The 20,329-nt window shown below is 37.2% G+C and overlaps 1 protein-coding gene across 5 annotated transcripts in view; it reads right to left on the minus strand.

Moving 5' to 3' along the window:
* STAP1 (signal transducing adaptor family member 1) overlaps window positions 1–20,329 on the minus strand; it is a 44,628-nt gene that overhangs the window by 8,428 nt on the left and 15,871 nt on the right. For 2 of the 5 annotated variants that reach the window (XM_008708700.2, XM_008708697.2), the window contains 6 exons: window positions 18,354–18,410; window positions 15,595–15,767; window positions 14,005–14,133; window positions 8,500–8,569; window positions 6,011–6,107; window positions 4,024–4,562 (listed from right to left, as the gene is read on the minus strand). In XM_008708700.2, coding sequence (XP_008706922.1) covers window positions 4,513–4,562; window positions 6,011–6,107; window positions 8,500–8,569; window positions 14,005–14,133; window positions 15,595–15,767; window positions 18,354–18,410 — 576 coding nt within the window. In that variant the 3' untranslated portion in view covers window positions 4,024–4,512. Of the gene's footprint in view, window positions 1–4,023; window positions 4,563–6,010; window positions 6,108–8,499; window positions 8,570–14,004; window positions 14,134–15,594; window positions 15,768–18,353; window positions 18,411–20,329 lie in introns of those variants that run through there. The other 3 variants (XM_040625028.1, XM_008708699.2, XM_008708698.2) reach the window with 2 other exon arrangements.

A 20,329-nucleotide genomic window follows, 5' to 3' on the forward strand; every position in this document is an offset into this window, starting at 1 on the left:
ATATATAGTTTATAACTAAACTATAAACCACTGCCTGAGTCCTAGGTCAGTCCCTGATACATGCATGCATTGGACAGACCCAAACCAACATAACAAAGGCTTTGAAAATTGAACTAATAATGGAACTTTTTCCCACAAAGTAAGGCAGACAGAACTGGTTCAGTCTAATCAGGATGATTGTCTGCTTTAAAATTTAAAAAAATCTCCAAGGGCACGTGGATGGCTTAGTTGGTTAAGCGTCCAACTCTTTAATTTCACTCGGATTGTGAGTTCCAGCCTTGCCTCAGCCGGCGCTGGGCATGGATCCTGCTTAAGATTCTCCGTCTCCTCCCCCCTCAAAAAAAAGAAAATGCAGAAGACCCAGCTAAGGGAGGCCCAGACTTCCAACCCACAGAAACAGGAAAGGATAGGGTGAGGGGAGGGGGGAGAGAGAGAATATGAATATCTGTATATGATGTGAACCAGTGAGAAGGTTTTTAAAAAAGGCTTCAGAAATAAACATGGGTTTGGATTCCAGCTTCATTTACTAGTTGTGTTTCTGACTTCTTTAACTAGTCGTATGTGAAAACTACTTAGGTGGTGATTATATGAATCATCTCATTTTAATTTCTCCCAATAATTTTATAAGGAAAGTATGATGACTATCCTTGTTTTATGACGATTCGTATAATTATGGCACTTCACACAGTGCCTGTCACAGAGTAAATATACAGTCGTCCAGGCTGTAGTTATTTGTAATGGTCCTTTCCTATTTCTAAGAGTGACAGTTTTCCTCTAGGAAGAAGGAGGGTTGCTTCCTCCTTCCCTAATTTTTTTTTTTTTTAAGATTTTATTTACTTATGTGACAGAGAGACAGCCAGAGAGAGAGGGAACACAAGCATGGGGAGTGGGAGAGGAAGAAGCAGGCTCCCAGCGGTGGAGCCCGATGTGGGACTCGATCCCGGAATGCCGGGATCACGCCCTGAGCCGAAGGCAGACGCTTAACAACTGCGCTACCCAGGCGCCCGCTCCTTCCCTAATGTTATGCTTGCTTATTCATTTATCTATTCTACCAATATCTATCAGCTTCCACTCTGTGCCAGGCCCTAGGCCAGAAGACTAATTCAAGGACTTAGAAAAAAATAAACCAGTTCATTAAAAGAAATTACCAAAATTCACTCAAGAAAAAATAGATAACCCAAATTGTCTTACATCTATTAAAGAAATTGAATTCATAGTTAAAAACCTTCAGCAAAGAAATCATCAGGCCCATATGGCTCATTGGGTAAATTCTACCAAGTACTGAAGTAAGAAAAAGTACCAATTCTACACATATTTTCCAGACCACAGAAGAAGGAATGCTTCCCAACTCATTTTTTGATGGCAGCATTACATTAATACCAAAACTAGACAAAATAAAAGGAAACTTTCTCAATCTGATAAATCATCCATTTAAAACCTACAGCCAACATTATACTTATTAGTGAAAGATGATTTTGTCCTTTAAAATTGGAAGCAAAGAGTGCCTGGGTGGCTCAGTTGGTTTAAGCATCTGCCTTCCACTCAGGTCATGATCCCAGGGTCCTGGGATAGAGTCCAGTCCCACTTTGGGCTTCTTGCTCAGCAGGGAGCCTGCTTCTCCCTCTGCTTGCCTCTCCCCCTACTTGTGCACTCTCTCTCTCTGTGTCTCTGACAAAATCTTTAAAAAAAAAAAAAATTACAAGGAATCTAAAAAAGAAAAGCTTTTAGAAATGAATAGAAGTCTAGCAAATGGATGGGGCGCCTGGGTGGTTCAGTCGTTAAGCATCTGCCTTCAGCTCAGGGCATGACCCCAGGGACTTGGGATTGAGCCCCACACCGGGCTCCCCTCTCAGCGGGAAGCCTGCTTCTTCCTCTCTCACTTCCCCTGCTTGTGTTCCCTCTCTCGCTGGCTGTCTCTTTCTCTGTCAAATAAATAAATAAAAATCTTTTTTAAAAAAAAGTTAGCAAATGGAATCTTGGAATTATAAGATCAATATACAAAAAGTATATTTCTATATATCACCAATAAATAATTAGAATCCAAAATGTTAAAAACTACCATTTACAATAGCACCAAAAAATTAAATAGTTAAGTATTGATCTAATAAAACATGTGCAGGTCTGTATGCTGAAAACTCTAAAGAACTGTAAAATCAGAAAAACCTAAATAACTGGAAGGATATATTATTCCTGAATTGGAAGATAATATTGTCAAGATACCAGTGCTCCCTGAACTCATCTAAAGCTTCAACAAAATCCAAATCAAAACTCTGGAGGATTTTTCTATAAGTCCCATTCTGATTCTAAAACTCATACTGAAAGGCAGAGAAACTAGATTGGTCCAAACAATTTTGAAAAGAAGAGCAAAGTTCGATTTATATCTTCTGATTTCAAGAACTACTATAAAGCTACAGTAATCAAGATAGCATGGTATTGGCAAAAGAGTAGGAACATATATCAGTGGAAATTGATCCACAAAAATACAGTCAATTGATTTTTTTTTAGAAAGGTACAAAGGCTATTGAAATGAAGAAAAGATTATCTTTTTTCAACTAATGGTGCTCAACAATTATATACCTGAATGCAAAAAAAATGAATTCTGCCCTTAAAATTAATTTCAAATGGGTCATAGACCTAATGTAAAACATAAAACTATGACACTTCTAGAAGAAAACATAGGAAGAAAAATCTTTGTGATCTTAGGTTAGGCAACGAGTTCTCAGATACAATACCAAAAATAAAATCTATATACAGAAGCAAAAAATTGATAAGTTTTACTTCATTAAAATTTAAAACTTAATGCTTTGCAAAAGATACTATTAAAAGAATGAAAAAACAATATTTGCAAATTATATCTGGCAAATAACTTATATTCAGAATATGCACAGAATTATCAAAATTCAACCATAAGAAAACAAAAACAACAAAAATGTGGGCAGAAGGTTTAAACCGATATTTACCAAAGTAGAAATGTGAATGTCAAATAACACATGAAAAGATGCTCAAATTAATCATTAGGGAAATGCATATTAAAACCACAGAGACACCACTACACACTTATTAGAGGAACTTTTTTAAAAATGTAACAATACCAGTGGGTGTGTGGCTGGCTCAGTTGGTAGAGCATGCAACTCTTGATCTCAGGGTCATGAGTTCAAGCTGCATGTGTGGTGTAGAGTTTACTTAAAATTAAAAAAAAAAAATTAATGACACTACCAAGTGCTGGTGAGGATGCAACTAAAACTTCAGTATCAATGGCAGATTTGCAAAAAGGCAGAACTGCTTGTGAAGAGAGTTTGGCAGTTTCTTATAAAGTTAGATGGACTCTTTCCATATAACCCAATAATCTCATTCCTAGATATTTTACCCAAGTGAAATGAAGACTTATGTTTACACAAAAATCTGCATATGAATATTAATATAGTTCAGTAAGTAATTGCCAAAAACTGGAAACAACCCGAATACATTTTAATTGTTGGATGGATAAAAAAACTAGTTCTTTGGGGCGCCTGGGTAGCGCAGTCGTTGGGCGTCCCGGGATCGAGTCCCACATCGGGCTCCTCCGCTGGGAGCCTGCTTCTTCCTCTCCCACTCCCCTGCTGTGTTCCCTCTCTTGCTGGCTGTCTCTCTGTCACATAAATAAATAAAATCTTAAAAAAAAAACAAAACTAGTTCTTCCTTACAGTGAAATACTATTCAGCAATAAAAAAGAACACTTGTGTGAATCTAGACATTATGACGAATGAAAATAATCAGCCTCGAAAGTTTTCAATGCTGTGATTGCATTTATATGACATTTTGGAAAATGTAAAACCATAGGAATGGAAAACATCAGTAGTTGCCAGGGATTGTGGTGAGAAGGGTTAACTACAAAGAGAGAGCATCAGGGCATTTTTTTTGAGGTGATGGAACTTTCTTTATCTTGATTCTGGTGGTGGTTGTCAAAACATTGGACTGTATACCAAAAAGAGTGAATTTTATTGCATGTAAGTTAAATTTTTTAAAAAGAAAGAAGTATAGCCCTTGTACATAAGACACATCACACTTGGATTTATTTATTCAATTCACAGTTTCTCCTATACTAAAAGCTCCAACAGGGCCATACTTAATCCTTAACATTAACAATTTCTAGCCCAAGGACTTGAGGTTTCCTTCTCCTCTTAATGGCTCTGAGATCTCATGTGAGAGAGCCTGCACTAACTTCTTAAGTATTAGAAAGTACATGAGGAGAGTGGTTCAGCCAGCTCCAGCTGGCCACCAGCACCAGATGTGTGAATGAGGCCAACTTGAAACATAGAGCCCTGGTCACTGCATCAGCTGGTTACAGTTGTATAAGTGACAGCAAGTGAGACTAGCAGAGGAACTGCCCAGCTGAATCCAATCCAAATTGCCAATGCACAGAATTGTGAGCAAATAAAATGGTTGTTGGTTTAACTACCATGTTTTGGGGTGGTTTGTTACACAGCATTAGATAACTGACATGAAGCAAATTATATCAGATTCACTGTCACCCTAAACATTTTTTTTTAATTTTAGAGGTGTCACAGGAAATCCTTTGGTCTCTGAAAAAAAAAAAATAAAGTTACTTCTTATATTAATAATATTAAGTAATAGTTAATAGATTTCTATAAATGGTGTTTTCCTGCATTAAGCCTGTGTAATATATTATTCTGGCCATATCTGTAGTAATGTCTTCATCCCTTATGGTTCTATTTAAAGAGAGATGTTCAGAAATTAGTATATAGAAAAGGTCAAAAATGTGATAAGAGGGCTAAAAGAACCAATAACTTATAGAGGACAGAGACTAAGGGGGAACAAGGGCATTGTGGCTGCTTTTATGTATTTGATGGGCTTTTTAAAACCCTAAGTTGTTCCAAAACCAGAAATTGGAAGTTAAAGGAAGAAGTATTTCAGACTCACTATTAAGGAAGAATTCTCTAAGATGAGCACTGATCAAAAGTGAAGTGTGCTGCCTCAGAAACCAGTGAGATTTAGAAATTTTCATTAGAAATTTTCAAACAAGCTGATTGGTCACATCTTAGAGATGTCTTCTGTACTGAGTGTGCAGGTGATTCCTATATAGAGTGATGCACAGTACTAGACAATTTCTGTAAAGTTCCTTCAGACTCTGAATTTCTTTATTTGGCATCACAAGATTCATAACTATGTTTTCAACCTTGGGCTTTTAAAGTAGCTGGCTTTTTAAATTTAATCAGACTTTTCAGATATGCCCTGATGCAGGTAGCCAAACAAAGTTGTTTAACCTCATAATCTGAAGGAACAGGGACTTATTTTGTTATCTTACATTCAGACTTCTGTCTTTATGGTGGGATAAGCCTCTCTCTCAAGACATCTACTGCCTGATGTCCAGTTCCCATAGTCTCTCCTTAATCTTCATCCATTTTAATCTGACTAGAGCATCTGATGTTGTTGACAGATCATACTTTTAAATCCTGTTTGGTTTACATGACTATATGAATATGATTTTCATCTTATCTCTGAACTTGTTTGATAAAGCCAAGTAGAGGGGCGCCTGGATAGCTCAGTCAGTTAAGCATCTGCCTTTGGCTCAGGTCATGATCCTAGGGTCCTGGATCGAGCTCCACATCAGGCTTCCTGCTCAGAGTGGAGCCTACTTCTCCCTCCCCCTCTGCTTGCCACTCCCCCTGCTTGTGCTCATTCTCTCTCTCTCTCTCCCTCTCTTATTCTCTGTCAAATAAATTAAAAATCTTTAAAAAAAACCACACACACAAGTAGAATGATGATGAAATTTGTAGTCATAATACATGCCTTACAGCTTTTCTTTCTCTAGAATGGGCCAGTACTCATCTACCAGAATATATTGGTACTCCCTTATTGCCACAGGGTTAGTGACAAAATGACTACAAATAGATAAATTTAAAAGCTGAACTACATTCCTACCTGGTTGGTATTACAGATCATATACAGGGCAGGGGGAGGGTTGTTTTGTTTTGCTTTCCTTAATACAGCAACGAAGTGAAGAACATACCAAGGGTTACATCAGTTGAATATATAAATGGTCGTAAATTTCCTCGAGTCTCCTTCATGAAATAATCAATGACACTGAAAAGGTTTGGGAGTGTTACCTGTATGAAGAGAGTGAGAGAAGGCTCAGCGTCATCCATGTGAAGAGAAAGTAAAAGAAAGCTCGTGAAATTTAATGAAGATTACTGTGAATTTCCTAATCTCTAGTAAAACATGTCAACACTTCAATGAGGTACTGAATGGCCAATGTTTCCTACCCATGCATTTTTTTTCTGTTACAATATCTAATTCCCTGTTATGAAATTTCCCCCTCCCCATGGGATACATTTTGGTGGACAAGAATTGGGTACTCTGCTCTTCCCTAGTTATTGCATGAGAATGTGACTCAGGTTAGGCCAGAAAATGCTCCCTTCCTGAGGTTGGAACTTGAGGAACAAGGAAGGATAGCAGATTCCTAACCAGATGGTTCTTAGTATGGTTGACCCTTGAGCAACAGGGGTTAGGAATGCCAACCCCCATGCACTCAAAAATCCATGTTACAACTTTTGACTCCTCCCAGAATTAAACACTAATAGCCTACTGTTGATCAGAAGTCTTACCGATAATCAGTTGATTAACACATATTTAGTATGTTACACATATTATATACTGTATTCTTACAATAAAGCCAGGGGAAAGGAAATGTTATTAAGGAAAATCACAAGAAAAATACATTTAGCAGTACCGTTCTGTATTTATCAAAAAAAAAAAAAAAATCCATATGTAAGTGGACCCATGCTGTTCCAACCTGTGTTGTTCAAGGGTCAACTGTGCAAGTGACTGCTTCCTAGTCTCTGGAGGTCTTCCAGCATTCCAGTTGTTTTATGTGCTTCCTATGTTCTTACATCTGCCTTTGCTTAAGTTAGTTATTTGGTTTCTTCTGTTTGACACCAAAGAACCCTTAAAGCCAGAGAATTTAGCATTTTAATATCTCACTGTAACAGGATAATTTACTTGGCTAAGGGTAGCTGAAATGTGTTGCCACCCCCAAACCAATATTTTTATACAAGTAAAATCAGGTTAAACCTGAATATCCCTAGAATTCATTAAATGGCAACCTGGTTGAGGGGTAGGGTAGGGGAGTGTGAAAGATGAAAGAACAATCCAGACTGTTAGCTTTCCTTACATTGGGGACTATTCGGGCTAATTACAGATAAACAAGCCCCAGCTCACCAGTCATAGAGGCACATTCTTCTTCCCTGACCATTGCTTCCAGTCAGTTGGTTATTTGGGTTATCCTTCAGCAATCTAGTTGTTTGTTTCCTTCATTAGAAATTTTGAAAATCCCCCAGGAGACATGGACTTGAGAGCTGAGAAGCTCTGGGAGGCACTTATGGCAAAGATGGAAGTGGGGTGTATGAATCAGCAGCTTCCCTCCTCTTGGCAAAGGCCACTACTGCATTCCAAGAAGGTCTAAACAAAAAATTCAGGGATGCCTGGGTGGCTCAGTCGGTTGAGCGTTTGTCTTCAGCTCAGGTCATGATCCCAGGGTCCTGGGATCAAGCCCCATATCAGGCTCCTTAGTGGAGCCTGCTGCTCCCTCTGCCTGCCACTCCCCCTGCTTGTGCGCATGCTCACTCTTTCTCTCTCTCTCTCTCTGACAAATATAATCCTTAAAAAAAATAAAAATTAAAAAAAATAAACATTAAAAATTCAACCATACTGCCCCTTTCTCTATTTGATCAACACAATGGGCCTGGAGAGGCAGAGGCACTAAGAGTTCAATTTTAGAGATGTTAAAATAAATATCTTCAAGACTTATCAGTTCCATTTATGTGATATCACTTCCTTGGTCCAGTCTTCCCACCATTGCAGCCTAAGATCACGCAGCTATATTCCCTAGTATAATAGTCATTCCCTAAGGGTAATAGTGAAGATTAAATTAAGTGATCTATGTACGATATTTAGCTCTCTGCCTAATACATGACCTAGCGATTATGATATTATATCATTAGCCCCATGGTAAGTTGATTGGGATGGGAGAGGGGTTGCAGACCAGGAAGAAACCATTTCTTCATGATTATGTTGCTATTATGAGGGGGATTTCTGAACTTCTGCGTGACGGGTATTAGAGGACTAGACATTCACAGAATTTTTTCCCCATTAAAAATAAGCACATTGAAATACATATCATTGGAGGATGTAAAATAGATGTTTAACAAAAAAAATTTCCCTCCCTGAAATAATCGTATTGATAAAATCAGATTGCAGAGAAACAAAAGTAGAAAGAATTGTTAGCAGATTATTTTCTGTGCCTCCTCATCCGCATGCTCTTGTATCTCACTTCTCACCCTGGATATCTGCCACTTTCGGGGCTCCTGCACATGGCTGTTTTTTACCAGCACTATGTTTCTAGGCAAGGGATCTGCTGCTCCACCTTTCTTTGAATTCTATGAGATAGATTTGGGAAAAAGCTGGAGAAAATTCATCAAAAACAAGGAAATAGCTACTCACAGGTGTTTCCAGTTCAATAGTGTAGTTTTTTCCTACACTCATCACTTTGTAGTGCTTGATTCTTGGCATGCTAAAATGAAAAAAAAGGGTTTAATCTCCATTTGAATGTACTATTGGATCAAATCAAACTAAAGTGAGTATAAGATATCTCCTCTATGGTAAAACCTATGTCCCCATTCCCACAGTTAGTCAAAAAAAAAAAAAAAAAAAAAGCGGGGGGGGATGGTTTTTTTTATTTTGTTACTTACCCTGGTAAATAACAAAAAAAAAAAACCTTTTTGGAGGGGTTACACATTAGGGATATAGAAAACCTGAGTCATTGAGAGGATGATTGGATAACAGGAAAAAAGGAATCAAGACCTGAAAATCTTTCAGGCAGAAATTATTTTTTAATGCCAGTAATTTCCAAAGCAGGCAACATTATAAAATCCTATGTAGGTACATACGAATCAGATTTTTTTTATTCTCTAGATTAAAAGGGAAGTAGAAAGAATTACTGAAAGCAAATTACTTTCTACTCTACCTCATATCTCTATTCCCATCAGAAATCCCTGAATGGCTGTTCTTCCTGCTAGCTCATAGACCACCTTGGATATCTGCTAACTTCAGGGCTGACTTAGAGATATGGAAAATGATCCATGAGAATGTAAGCACAGTAGGTGAACCATAATGTCTTCCTCTTCTGTGGTCACATAGCACTCTAAATTATTACCACCCTAAACATGTGGTATTTTATTGACTAGAATTCCTCAAGAACAAGAAGCACAATCTATTCACCTTTGTCTTCCAGCATTAGGCACACAATATTTATGAAACTGAATGTTTTAAATATTACAAGCCCATCTTATAGTGCTATTTGCTACAATTAATTTATATTGAGAGCAGAAGTCATAGGTTTGCCTTGAATTCCTTTGACTCATGTGACAATAGTGTCAGGACCAAAACTTTCTAAAGTTGAAAAGTTAAAAGCATTTATTACACTGGCATTTGCTTAAAAGAGAAACTAATTCAACATCTGTCCAATTTACAGAAGTGGTCTAAAGCTGTCTATCAGGTTAAGTTTGTTGGCAGGGCCTCCCTTCTTTTTTTTTTATCACCCATTTCTCCATTTCCGGGTCACATTCCTCTAGGACTGAACTACACTTCTTTTGAAGGGACTTTTTCTTCACCTACCACTCTATCCAAATAGTCTCTCAATTGAATATCATTGGAAAACAGCTAATAATTTTATTCCAGAATTTTATTCTAGAACTTTACTTTTAAAACATGGGATAAAACCTAACTAACCCTCTCCCCTCCTAAAAAAAATTAAAAAGTATTCTTCATTACTGATCTTTCAAGAATCATTAGCAGACTGGTGAAGGAAACATTTTTGGACAAAGATCTTACAAGTACTTTCTTTTGGGGTGTTTGGCTCTGGCTTTATTTTTATCCCTACATGAGAAGACTTTTTTATAAATATATAGTTACTTTTGAAAACTCTCACCCATTCTAATTAGAATTCCTGTATTCCTATGAATAAAGTGGTCATTATTCCTTGGAAGACTGATAAAAAGCTTGAAGGGCATGATCTTTATAACCAGAAAGATCTAGGTTCAAATTCTGGTTCTATGTCCAAGTTCTCAGGCTTTATTTCTTCATCTATAAAATGGAGATGGTAATCCCATTCCTCATAGAGCTGTTGTGAATTAATGTCTGAAAAGTCCTTAGTACAGTGTCTTGCACATTTAGATACATAGTAAATTATAACTGTTTTTACTACATTTTAAATTTATCATTTTAACTTAGTAGTTTCTGCAAGGCTCAGCTGCTTCATTTGTAAAACATGGAAAAAACAGTCTCAGTTTTTACTGTGCCTGAAGGAAATGCTTGTCAAGCACCCAACACAGCACCCACAAACGGTACCCTGGAAGTGGTGACAATGATTGTTGTTAGTAACAACTATTGTATCATCATCATCATTATTCATGACAAAGCTATGGGAGGAAAAGTAGCAAAGATTAAGAGTCTCTTGGAACTTTTGACTAAAAGGACTAAATTCTGAAACAGAAAGTAAGGTAGAAAAATAATTCCATTGAAGTTGCTTAGGCTTTGAATCTCATTTTAGACTTTTTCTTTCATATTTTGTTTTGTTTTTCCAAAGAAATGAAGATAGAGGAAAAAATGAGATTGATAAAATTTGCTATATTGAGGTTTTCTGATTATGTCCTCAAAAAAGAAGTAACCTGTCTTTTAACAAGTGTGTGACCTTAAATGTGATATAAATACTTGTTTTTAGCTTCTCACCAACATTTTTGCAAAGGAATTAATTTGGGGTCAGTATTTTCTACTGTTTCCTTGGCTAATGGCTTTCCAAGGTATATATACTACTAGCTTGCCATGTAGTCATAACAATTTTAAGAAAACAAAGCCAAACCACTAAGTTTGTTGTAAGAATAGCTCAATGTCTTGTGAATTCACACTCCACTGGGCTGGGTAAAGTGGGATATTTTACATTGAGAGAGGATCACCTGATAATTAGGCACTGACTGACTTTTGCTTCTTCCCAAGAACTACAATCTTCCCTCCTACAGCTGATTTGTTAACTGATGGAGGTAATTTTACTTTCAGGCACTGCTCTGTAAACTAGCCTGTCTTTTTCAGCTAGTATTTTACCAGACACACCTAGACTTGCATGGCTGTACATTTCTTCTACAACCTGTAAGAGAAGGGATTGGTTCTGTGGGTTGTTACCCGCTTGTGTTCAGGTACTTCCTAATCATCTAGATTTTTTGCCCAAGTCTTTACATTAAGCTCTACAGTCTAACAGGCTAACATTCTACTACTCTCTACAACGGCTACCCTTTCTGTTAAACAGAAGGTATGAAACCTAGGCCTTCTAAAAGTTCTCTTTGGAGACATTAACACATGTAACAATCCCTAACATCACAGATATATCTGGCTCATAAGGAAAATTGGTGCAACAACAGTTAAAATTTTTCTTATCCATTTCCAACCATAAACTATTCCCCAAAGCCTAAATAAGCACATGGCCGCCCTAGCGTTAGAACTGGCTAATCTGGCCATTCCCCTCACTCTGCTTTCTAAATATGAACTTTTGGGGGGAGGACTAATTTTATGAAATGTTATGTTTTTGGGACCATCAGCTGTACAAAAGCATGAATTTCTATATGAATTCAAACTGGGAGTGACTTTACTAAAATTAGAATTATACAAGTTTGACATGAATTCCTTTGCCAGACTCTTTCTTAGGAGTTTTAAATATAGCTTAAATATAGTACAGATATAAGTAAACGCTGTGATGTTCAATTCATATCCTAAGTATAGAAACTCATTGCGTTCGGTCACAAACCACATCTACAGCAGAAAACACTGTTATTTCTGATAGCTCACGTTTACAGAAAATGCAGTGCAAAAGCTGGGCTAATTTAGACCATCTTAAAAAGATCAGGCTGCTATTGTGCAGAAAAAATGCGGTCTTTAAAAGTCATGAGGTCTCGGGGGCTTTGTTCGTTTCATACAGAATAATAATGCAGGGTTCACACGCTAATGGATCAAACACTCAATCCAACCAAGAAAAGAATAAAATGAAGGAAAAAAAGCTAATCACTCTTATGTGATTTAGCTTTCCAGCTGTTAAATTTCTTTTTAAAACAAAATTTGAGAAATAGATTTTATTTCAGTTTTATACGCTCTTAATTTTTAAAGGCATACTTAATGCAATTTCCTAAACCCTGAAAAAGGACAAGCTCCTTGACCAGGATGGATTCTACAGAAAAGTTCACTTTTCTCCCAGGGTTTCTTCTAAGCTCACTTATATGTAATGGCAGTCACAATTTTTATTTCTTTTGGATTTGTTTCAAAATAGCCAATTGAATTATAAATCAAGTAAATTAAAATTGAGTAATCTGTGATAGTCTACCATATTAGTTGAAATACATTAACTCCAAATGTCAGCCTTTATAATAAAAAATAATGAAACAACAAGAAAGTTAAGTTGACATACTTATTCATTTTGTGGAAAATCACACACACACAATCACACACAGAGCTCTCACTTCACACATAGAACCGGGACCTGATCTACCTCTAACATTCTTGTCATCTATTCAGGGCACACTGCTGATGTATAAAGATAAGTTTCTGTTTATATGGAGTAATTGGCAAGTGATGAAGCTTGTTGGACCATGATTCACTGTAATTATTTTCTTTTTACTGCCTTTATTCACTATCAGCGTCTTCATATTTAATATATTTAGAATTTTGATATTTATAGTGGACCGACTGGTAAATAGATTCATTGATAGATATGTTACAGCTAAAATAATTTATGGAATATTATCCCCAGGAAGAATAGCAAATTCAAGAATCAAAGTTCTGGTTATGCTTTTATATGAAAGATAATTATTGAACATTTTCATTTAGAACAAAAACCTATATTTTAATTTCATTATCATTTGTTAAAGTGTTAACTAACCTGGAGTGCTTATTTATTGAAATGCAAGATTTCATAGACTCAGAGCTGGAGTGGACCCTAGCAGATCTAGCCACCTTAGCTACATGGAAAAATCAACTTTTGCATGTATTACTGACTTTATCAAAGGTAAACCATTTTACCAGAAGGAAATTCTTAACTTTGACAAGAGGCTCCAAGTGGTCCTTTTTATAGAAGTCAGATTATGTCACTTTGTTCTTCACAGTCCAGTGTCCCCTTGTGTCATTCAGAGTATGTAACCTTGTCCCTCAGTGACCTGTAGGGCTCAGAGTGATCAGTCTCCCCCCCACCCCAACCTCTGGAATCTCATTTACCACTGTTTGCTTGCTCACTGCATTGCAATCACAGAGGCCTCTTTTTGTTTTTGAACAAACCCAGCCTTCTCCTGCCTCTGGGGATATGCACTTGCCGCCTGGAATGCTCTTATCCCAGATATTGGCTTGGTTTGTTCCCTCACTTCCTTCAGGGCCCTGCTTAAACGTTAGCTAATGAAGTAGGCCTTCCCTGACCACTCTATAGTAAAACAACAATAGCAATCAGAAAATCCTCCTCTATACATCAACTCTGAGTGTTCCCATCATCCTCATCCTATTTAATTTTTTTTCCATAGGCCTAATTACTGTATATATGTTTTTTAGTTATGTATTTATTTACAGTCCATGTTGCCTTACAAGAATGTAAACTCCTTAAACCAGAGATGTTGTTGTGTTCACTACTCCATTCTCAATATCTAGAATATTTCTTGGCCCCATAATACTTGTTCAATAAAGATACGTGAAACGAATGAATGAATAAGAGAACTATACCCAGGATCAAAGTAATTTGCCCATTCTTTTTCCCTACTGCAAATATTAGCCTTGGCTGTGCTTCTATAACATTCTCTCCCTCTTCTTCTGTGTTTATATTTTTAGCCCCAACAGAATACATAGCAGGTGCTGATCTTGTGCGACTTTGCTTTTTAAAGTGATACCATGCTTTTAACGATTCCATACTTTTTAAATTAAACATACTCTGTCTCCTGCCGGATAGTGATAGAGTAGCTTTTACTGTCACTACCAGGTCTCAGGATCATATTTCCCAAAGAAGGGTTCTTCTCAAGCATCTCAGTTGCTTCTTTCCGGGACACTGTATAAAAACATCTATAGAGGTGAGACAAAAAACAGGATTTTTTTTTTAAGTGATGAAGATCATTACTTGAAAAAATGCTACGAAAATAACTCTGAGAGCTGCAGTTATTAACTTTTCTTATTATCTTAATTCCCAACTCTTATTATATTACAATGATATAATTACTGTTATTACAATCCTGTGCTATTAAATACACTTTATGCTTTGGCCTTCTCTCTCTCATCCCTCCAAACCTCTTTCTTTAACCAAAAAAGACCTGAAAAGTTATCTGTTGGTAAGTATGTAATCACCAGTATCATCTGAAAATCTAAGATAAGAATAGTGTATCCCCAGTTCATAATCTCAGTTTATACTTGGATAAATAACATTTGTTGGTGGTTTCTCTTCAGGGACACAAAGCATGTCTTTATATGGTTCTCTTATATGGTCTGTTTTAAATAACTGGTATTTAAGGGTATGTCTGAATTCACTCCTTGTGTAATATGGCTTTCTAATGGCATTGGTGCTATTTTTATGTGTACCATTTTTAAGAAAGCACTTCCCATTTTTATAGTAAGTATTGTCGCCAATGAAAAGTCCGTTTTATCAACAGAGAAAAATCTGGCAGGATATGCAATACCCTGAAATGTTAACAGTAAATATCTCTGACTGTTAGGACAAGGAATAATTTTAATATTCTTTTTTATCTATCTGTAATAAATATATATTACTTGTTTTATTGGGGAAAAAAAAAAAAGAAGCAGTCTTTGTGACTTTTAACACATCAGTACATCAGATGTCACTGGTTTCAGCCAAGAGTGAAAACTGAAACAGCAGTTACGGTACAGCTAGACTATGCATGAGAACCTGATGTCACGGGTGGTACCGGACAAGTTTCCCCAACAAGAAGACCACGATTCCAGGGGGAAAGGCCTCACAATCTTAGTCACACTTCCCAGCAATGTAAGAGTAAAAAATAAAGGTGTTGCTGAATTCAGCCTGTCTGTGCCTCTTCATTTTCCCAACACCACCTTATATACTTTACACAGGGCCTTCCTCAAGTATAAGCTCAATAACCACTCACTGACAGGACAATTGAAAAGAACATTCAGATATTTAAAATTCTTTAGTATAATTTTCTGACAGAAAATCAGTCCATCGTGGAGTTGCATGGTGAAAAAAAAATCTTTTCCTTCTTTCTACATAGCAGTTTTTATTTAGGTTTGAGCTTTGGAAAGAATATCTATTTGGTCTAAAGGTGTGGGTGGAAGGGGATTTCCTGTGTGGTAAGAGGGTTGGTTCAAACCTACATTTTGCATTTTGTTGATCATGACACAGAAGAGGAACTGTGGCATCTACTCAGATATCTAATGTTCATCCACATGACAACTTACTGTCCCTACTTTAATGAGGTCAAGGGCTCACTCTCTTTGACAATTAGAAATTAATATTAACACTCTAGGAACAATCCCCGGAGTTAGTGGTACACTTACGCTGGCATAGGGCTCAGTACGTCTGCATAATCTTCAATGGATTCCTTCTCCTTTTCTATAGCTGAACTCAGGGTCCGCTCTGTCTCAATCCTCCTTTTTTTCTCTCTGTCTAGGACTTCATGCAGTCGAATTACTTGCCCAGGGAGGAGGGACACGTGTAGAGGAACTGACAGCTGAAACAAATGAAAGCAGTAGGCAAACAAAGACAGCAGAATGACTAACTGGTGTTATCAAAAAGGAGACCGCTGTGGCCCTCAGGGGCTCCAGTTATCTGACACAGATGGATAGAATCGTGAATAGAGGATCTTGGTGTCTTAAAACTGCCTCTAAATCAACCAAACAGCTTTAACCTGTGCACGGTGCCCAATCTTCCTAGAAGTGTTCCTTTTAGCCTGGCACACAGCAAAGTGTACCCAGCTTGCACTACAAGCTAATTTGAGTAATGACAAACCTCTCGTTCATGCTGAGTTCACTAATTCTTGCTGCCAGGGAAGTCCCAGAGCACCTGCAAGGTGCCATGTCCTCCCACAGCTAACCTGGAATTAGCTCCCCCAGGCATATGACAACATGGAGTTGAAAGGGACTCTTCATTAGATGACTGAGAATTGGTAGTCAGAGGTCCATAGTCTGGTGTATTTGTGTGTATACTTCAGTCATTCACACGTTAGGATTATGATACTGCCCTACTTCGTTTTGACCCTTTCTAGAGATGTATTTTGGATTGAGCAATCTATGCCCTCCTGATATTCATACCCTTGATTTACACCTTCTTATGACCTATTTACATGTTCTTATTAATTCCTGTTGTTTCTATCTTACACATATGCATATATGTGAAATTTGAAATAAAAACATAGTAAGGGTATACAATCAAAAAGTTATTCTTCCAGGGGCGCCTGGGTGGCACAGCAGTTAAGCGTCTGCCTTCGGCTCAGGGCGTGATCCCAGCGTTATGGGATCGAGCCCCACGTCAGGCTCCTCTGCTGGGAGCCTGCTTCTTCCTCTCCCATTCCCCCTGCTTGTGTTCCCTCTCTCGCTGGTTGTCTCTGTCTCTGTCGAATAAATAAATAAAATTAAAAAAAAAAGTTATTCTTCTGGATAACTAAACTAATAATTAGTGCAGTTATTTCCTTATATACCAATCCAGAAAAAAATAATAGAATGAGGAAAAACTAATGAAAAATCTGCTTATTAATTGCCTATTATGTCCCAAGCATTGTGCTATTCCAAATCCTCACAGCAATACTATAATACAGGTATTGTTATCCCTACTCTACAAAAAGGGAGAAAAAAAAAGATTCAGAAAGATTAAATAACTAACCCAGGGTCACACAGCTAGAAAGTTGTGGACCCAACCTCCAGATTATTTAATTCAAAAGCAAAGTCTCTGCTCTTTTGACTACAGTCTGTGTTTCTCAAACTTCTGGTAACGTTCTCCTAACAACACCATAGTGTGAATATACACGGAGTGTTCAGGGAACGTAGTAAGAAACAGCATTTACCGAGCACAAAATTTAAGACAATTTTTCTTGGAAATTCACATGAATTTTATTTTGTATACTGAATATACCTATATACTTGTTAATATGAAAACAATGCTTTTTATCCTTACCTCAAAGAAAAAAAAACTAAAAAACTTTTTTTGCCAAGCCATCAAGTATAATTAGCGTGCCAAGAAGATGCATCCCAAGGTTTTCTCGTGGTTTTAGTGTTCTCCTGATACCTACTCACATACCCTTGGGGGCTTGGATCCCAGTGTACTAAGTGTCATGCCACACAAGGTCGCTTTTCCACAACCCTGATACAGTTTCCCAAAAAGTGTCTTCCTCTTCACAAGTCAACATGTCTTTCACATCTTTAACTGGCCCCCTTTTCCAGTCTCCTGTGACTTCCCTGCATAGTAGCTAAACCTCCAACTTTTACCTGTTATTGGCTGATAGAACCAGCATCCATCATCTCGGTAAAGTGCGGTGTGTATTTATTATGACTTCAGAGCCTCACTTAGGAGCTAGCTTTGGACAGAGTCTGCAGTTAACTGACTGTAATAAACATAGAAAGTTTTCTTCTCTAAAAGTATCAGAGAACATGGTGCTCTTTTGGGGGCTGGCTCTCAAAGTCCCTCACGTTTATAAGACAGTTGCTATAATAGCTTCATTTAAAATAATGGTGGAGATCCAACTGCAACAGTTCACTGTAAGCAGTTGGTCTTGCTATTTTTCTCTGATAAGATGCCAGAGTTGAACTTGTAAACATCACTTTGTCTTAAGACTCACTAAGCAAATGTTTGAAGGTGAATTTTCGTTTTGATGGGCTCTCTGTTACATTGTTTATGGTATTCACAAAATTCATCTCTTGGCATTTTACAAATATGTATTAAATGAATAAGAAAGTAATTGGAAAGTATTTTAGAAGATGCTATGTAACCTAGAGATATCAACATATATAAAGGACCACTGTGTCAAAGAACAGGACCAAAAACTAGATCTCCCTGACCACCTGTAACTCTCTAGCTAGCATGAGGCCCTGTTTACTTTCTACATAACAATTATCACAATTTTAAATTATCTCGTTCATTTTCTTTCTTCCTTTCCATCCACCTGATAAAAATATAAATTTCATGAGTAAGTGTAAAGGTTTATATCTCTCCTTTTCAATTCTTGTATCTTCGACCCCTTTCACTCTGTATGGTTCATAGCCAGTGTCCAGTAAATATTTGTTGAATTAATGAATCAATCAAAAGCAATGTCCTTCCTACCTACCTCTGTTACTGTAAGAATGAAGCCTCTCCATTCTTCCCCACTTTCTATGTTCTCTGTCTAAAGAGGAAGACAAAAAGATAAAGAAGAAAAGACATCGACGATTGTAAACATTAATACTTTAATTAACTTCAAATAACTTTAGAATTTTATACGATTGTTTTGTAAGTCTCAAAATGTGTAAGCCATCAAAACCCAGCAAGATTGACAAAATCCATATTTTTCTATTGAAGCACATTGTTTTAAAAAATCAGTTGTAATTTTTAAAGCACTTTAATCAAAAGGAAGAAACAATTCATTTTCCTTTTTGCTTAAAACTATTAATGTTTATGTGTTATGAAATTTCAATATTTTCGTTTGTCAGAAGTATATAGCTTTAATATGTTTGCTTACTAAATGAGTGAAATTATACAGATTTACTTAACTCCAAAAAATGTAAATGTTAGGACACTTATTTCTGCAATATGTCAATTAATAGTTGATCCCCCCATTGGTATTTAATACTGACTGGCTTTAAGTTTGGGGCAACCACATAAGACCAATGTAGTTAATCCTTAAAAATTTCCAATTCTTAGCTCTAAATCTTATTAATATAGCCAACATTTATTAAGTAGTTATACGTGGCAGCTACTGCTCTAAGTACTTCACATACAATAACTGATTTAATCTTCATGGCAACTCTGCAAAAGTTTTAAATTTTTTATTTTATAGATTTGCTCATTTAACATATTTATTGAGTGTCTTTAAGCACTAGACAGTATTCCAGGTACTGGTTTGCTTCAGAGAACAAAGCAAAAATCCTTTTTCTGATGAAATGTTGGGCCTAGCAAGAATAATAAATCATAAATTTAATAGTGAGTAAATGTTATAGCTTCAGAAGGAAATAAATGGGAGAATAAAATGTATCTTAGTGTAGAAGACATTGGGAATGTCATGAGGGGTAAGGGGACGGGAAAGGATTGTAATTTTTTTTTTAAAGATTTTATTTATTTGACAGAGAGGGAACACAAGCAGGGGGAGTGGGAGAGGAAGAAGCAGGCTCTCAGCAGAGGAGCCTGGCGCGGGGCTCGATGCCAGAGCGCTGGGATCACGCCCTGAGCCAAAGGCAGATGCTTAACAACTGCGCCACCCAGGCTCCCCAAGGATTGTAATTTTAATAAAGTGGTCCAGGCAGATCTCAGTAAGAGGGTTACATCTGAGTAAAGACTTACTTCTGGATGAAGAAACCAAGGCACAAAGAGATTAAGTGACTTGCCTATGATTACACAGCTAATGAATAAAGCAGCCAGAATTCAACCCTAGGTGTCTGACTCCAATGCTGTGTTCTTAACCACTGCATCAGAATCAACTGGGAAGCTTGCTTAAAACGAAGATTCTGGGGCCCAGGGTTAGGGGTGGGGCCTAGATTTCCTAAGTATAAGTAATTCTTAGTATAGCAGTCCCCCTTATCTGTGGGGATACATTCTAAGACCTCCAGTGGAGCCCTGACACCACAGATAGTATCGCACACTATATAAACCATGTTTTTTCCTATAGATACATGCTTATGATAAAGTTTAATTTATAAATTAGACACAGTAAGAGATTAAAATAATGGAATAAAACAATTATAACGATAGTCTGTAACAAAAGTTAGGTGAATGGGGTCTTTCTCTCAAAATATCTTATTGTACTGGGGCTCCTGGGTGGCTCAGTCTGTTAAGCGTCCAGTTCTTGCTTTTGGCTCAGGGTCATGGAATCGAGGCCCACATTGGGCTCCCTGCTCACCTTGGAATCTCCTTTAGGTTCTTTCTCTCTCTCTCTCTCCCTCTCTCTCTGTCCCACCCACCACTTGTGCTTTCTCTTTGTTCCCTCTCTCAAAATACATAAAATCTTAAAAAACAATCTTATTGTACTGTACTCACCCTTCTTGTGAAAATGTGAGCTGATAAAATGCCTCCGTGATGATATAAAGTGATATGAAAGACATAGGCACTGTG

This window comes from Ursus maritimus, unplaced genomic scaffold, assembly GCF_017311325.1.
Source record: "Ursus maritimus isolate PB19 unplaced genomic scaffold, ASM1731132v1 scaffold_8, whole genome shotgun sequence".
Taxonomy (NCBI): Eukaryota; Metazoa; Chordata; class Mammalia; order Carnivora; family Ursidae; genus Ursus; species Ursus maritimus.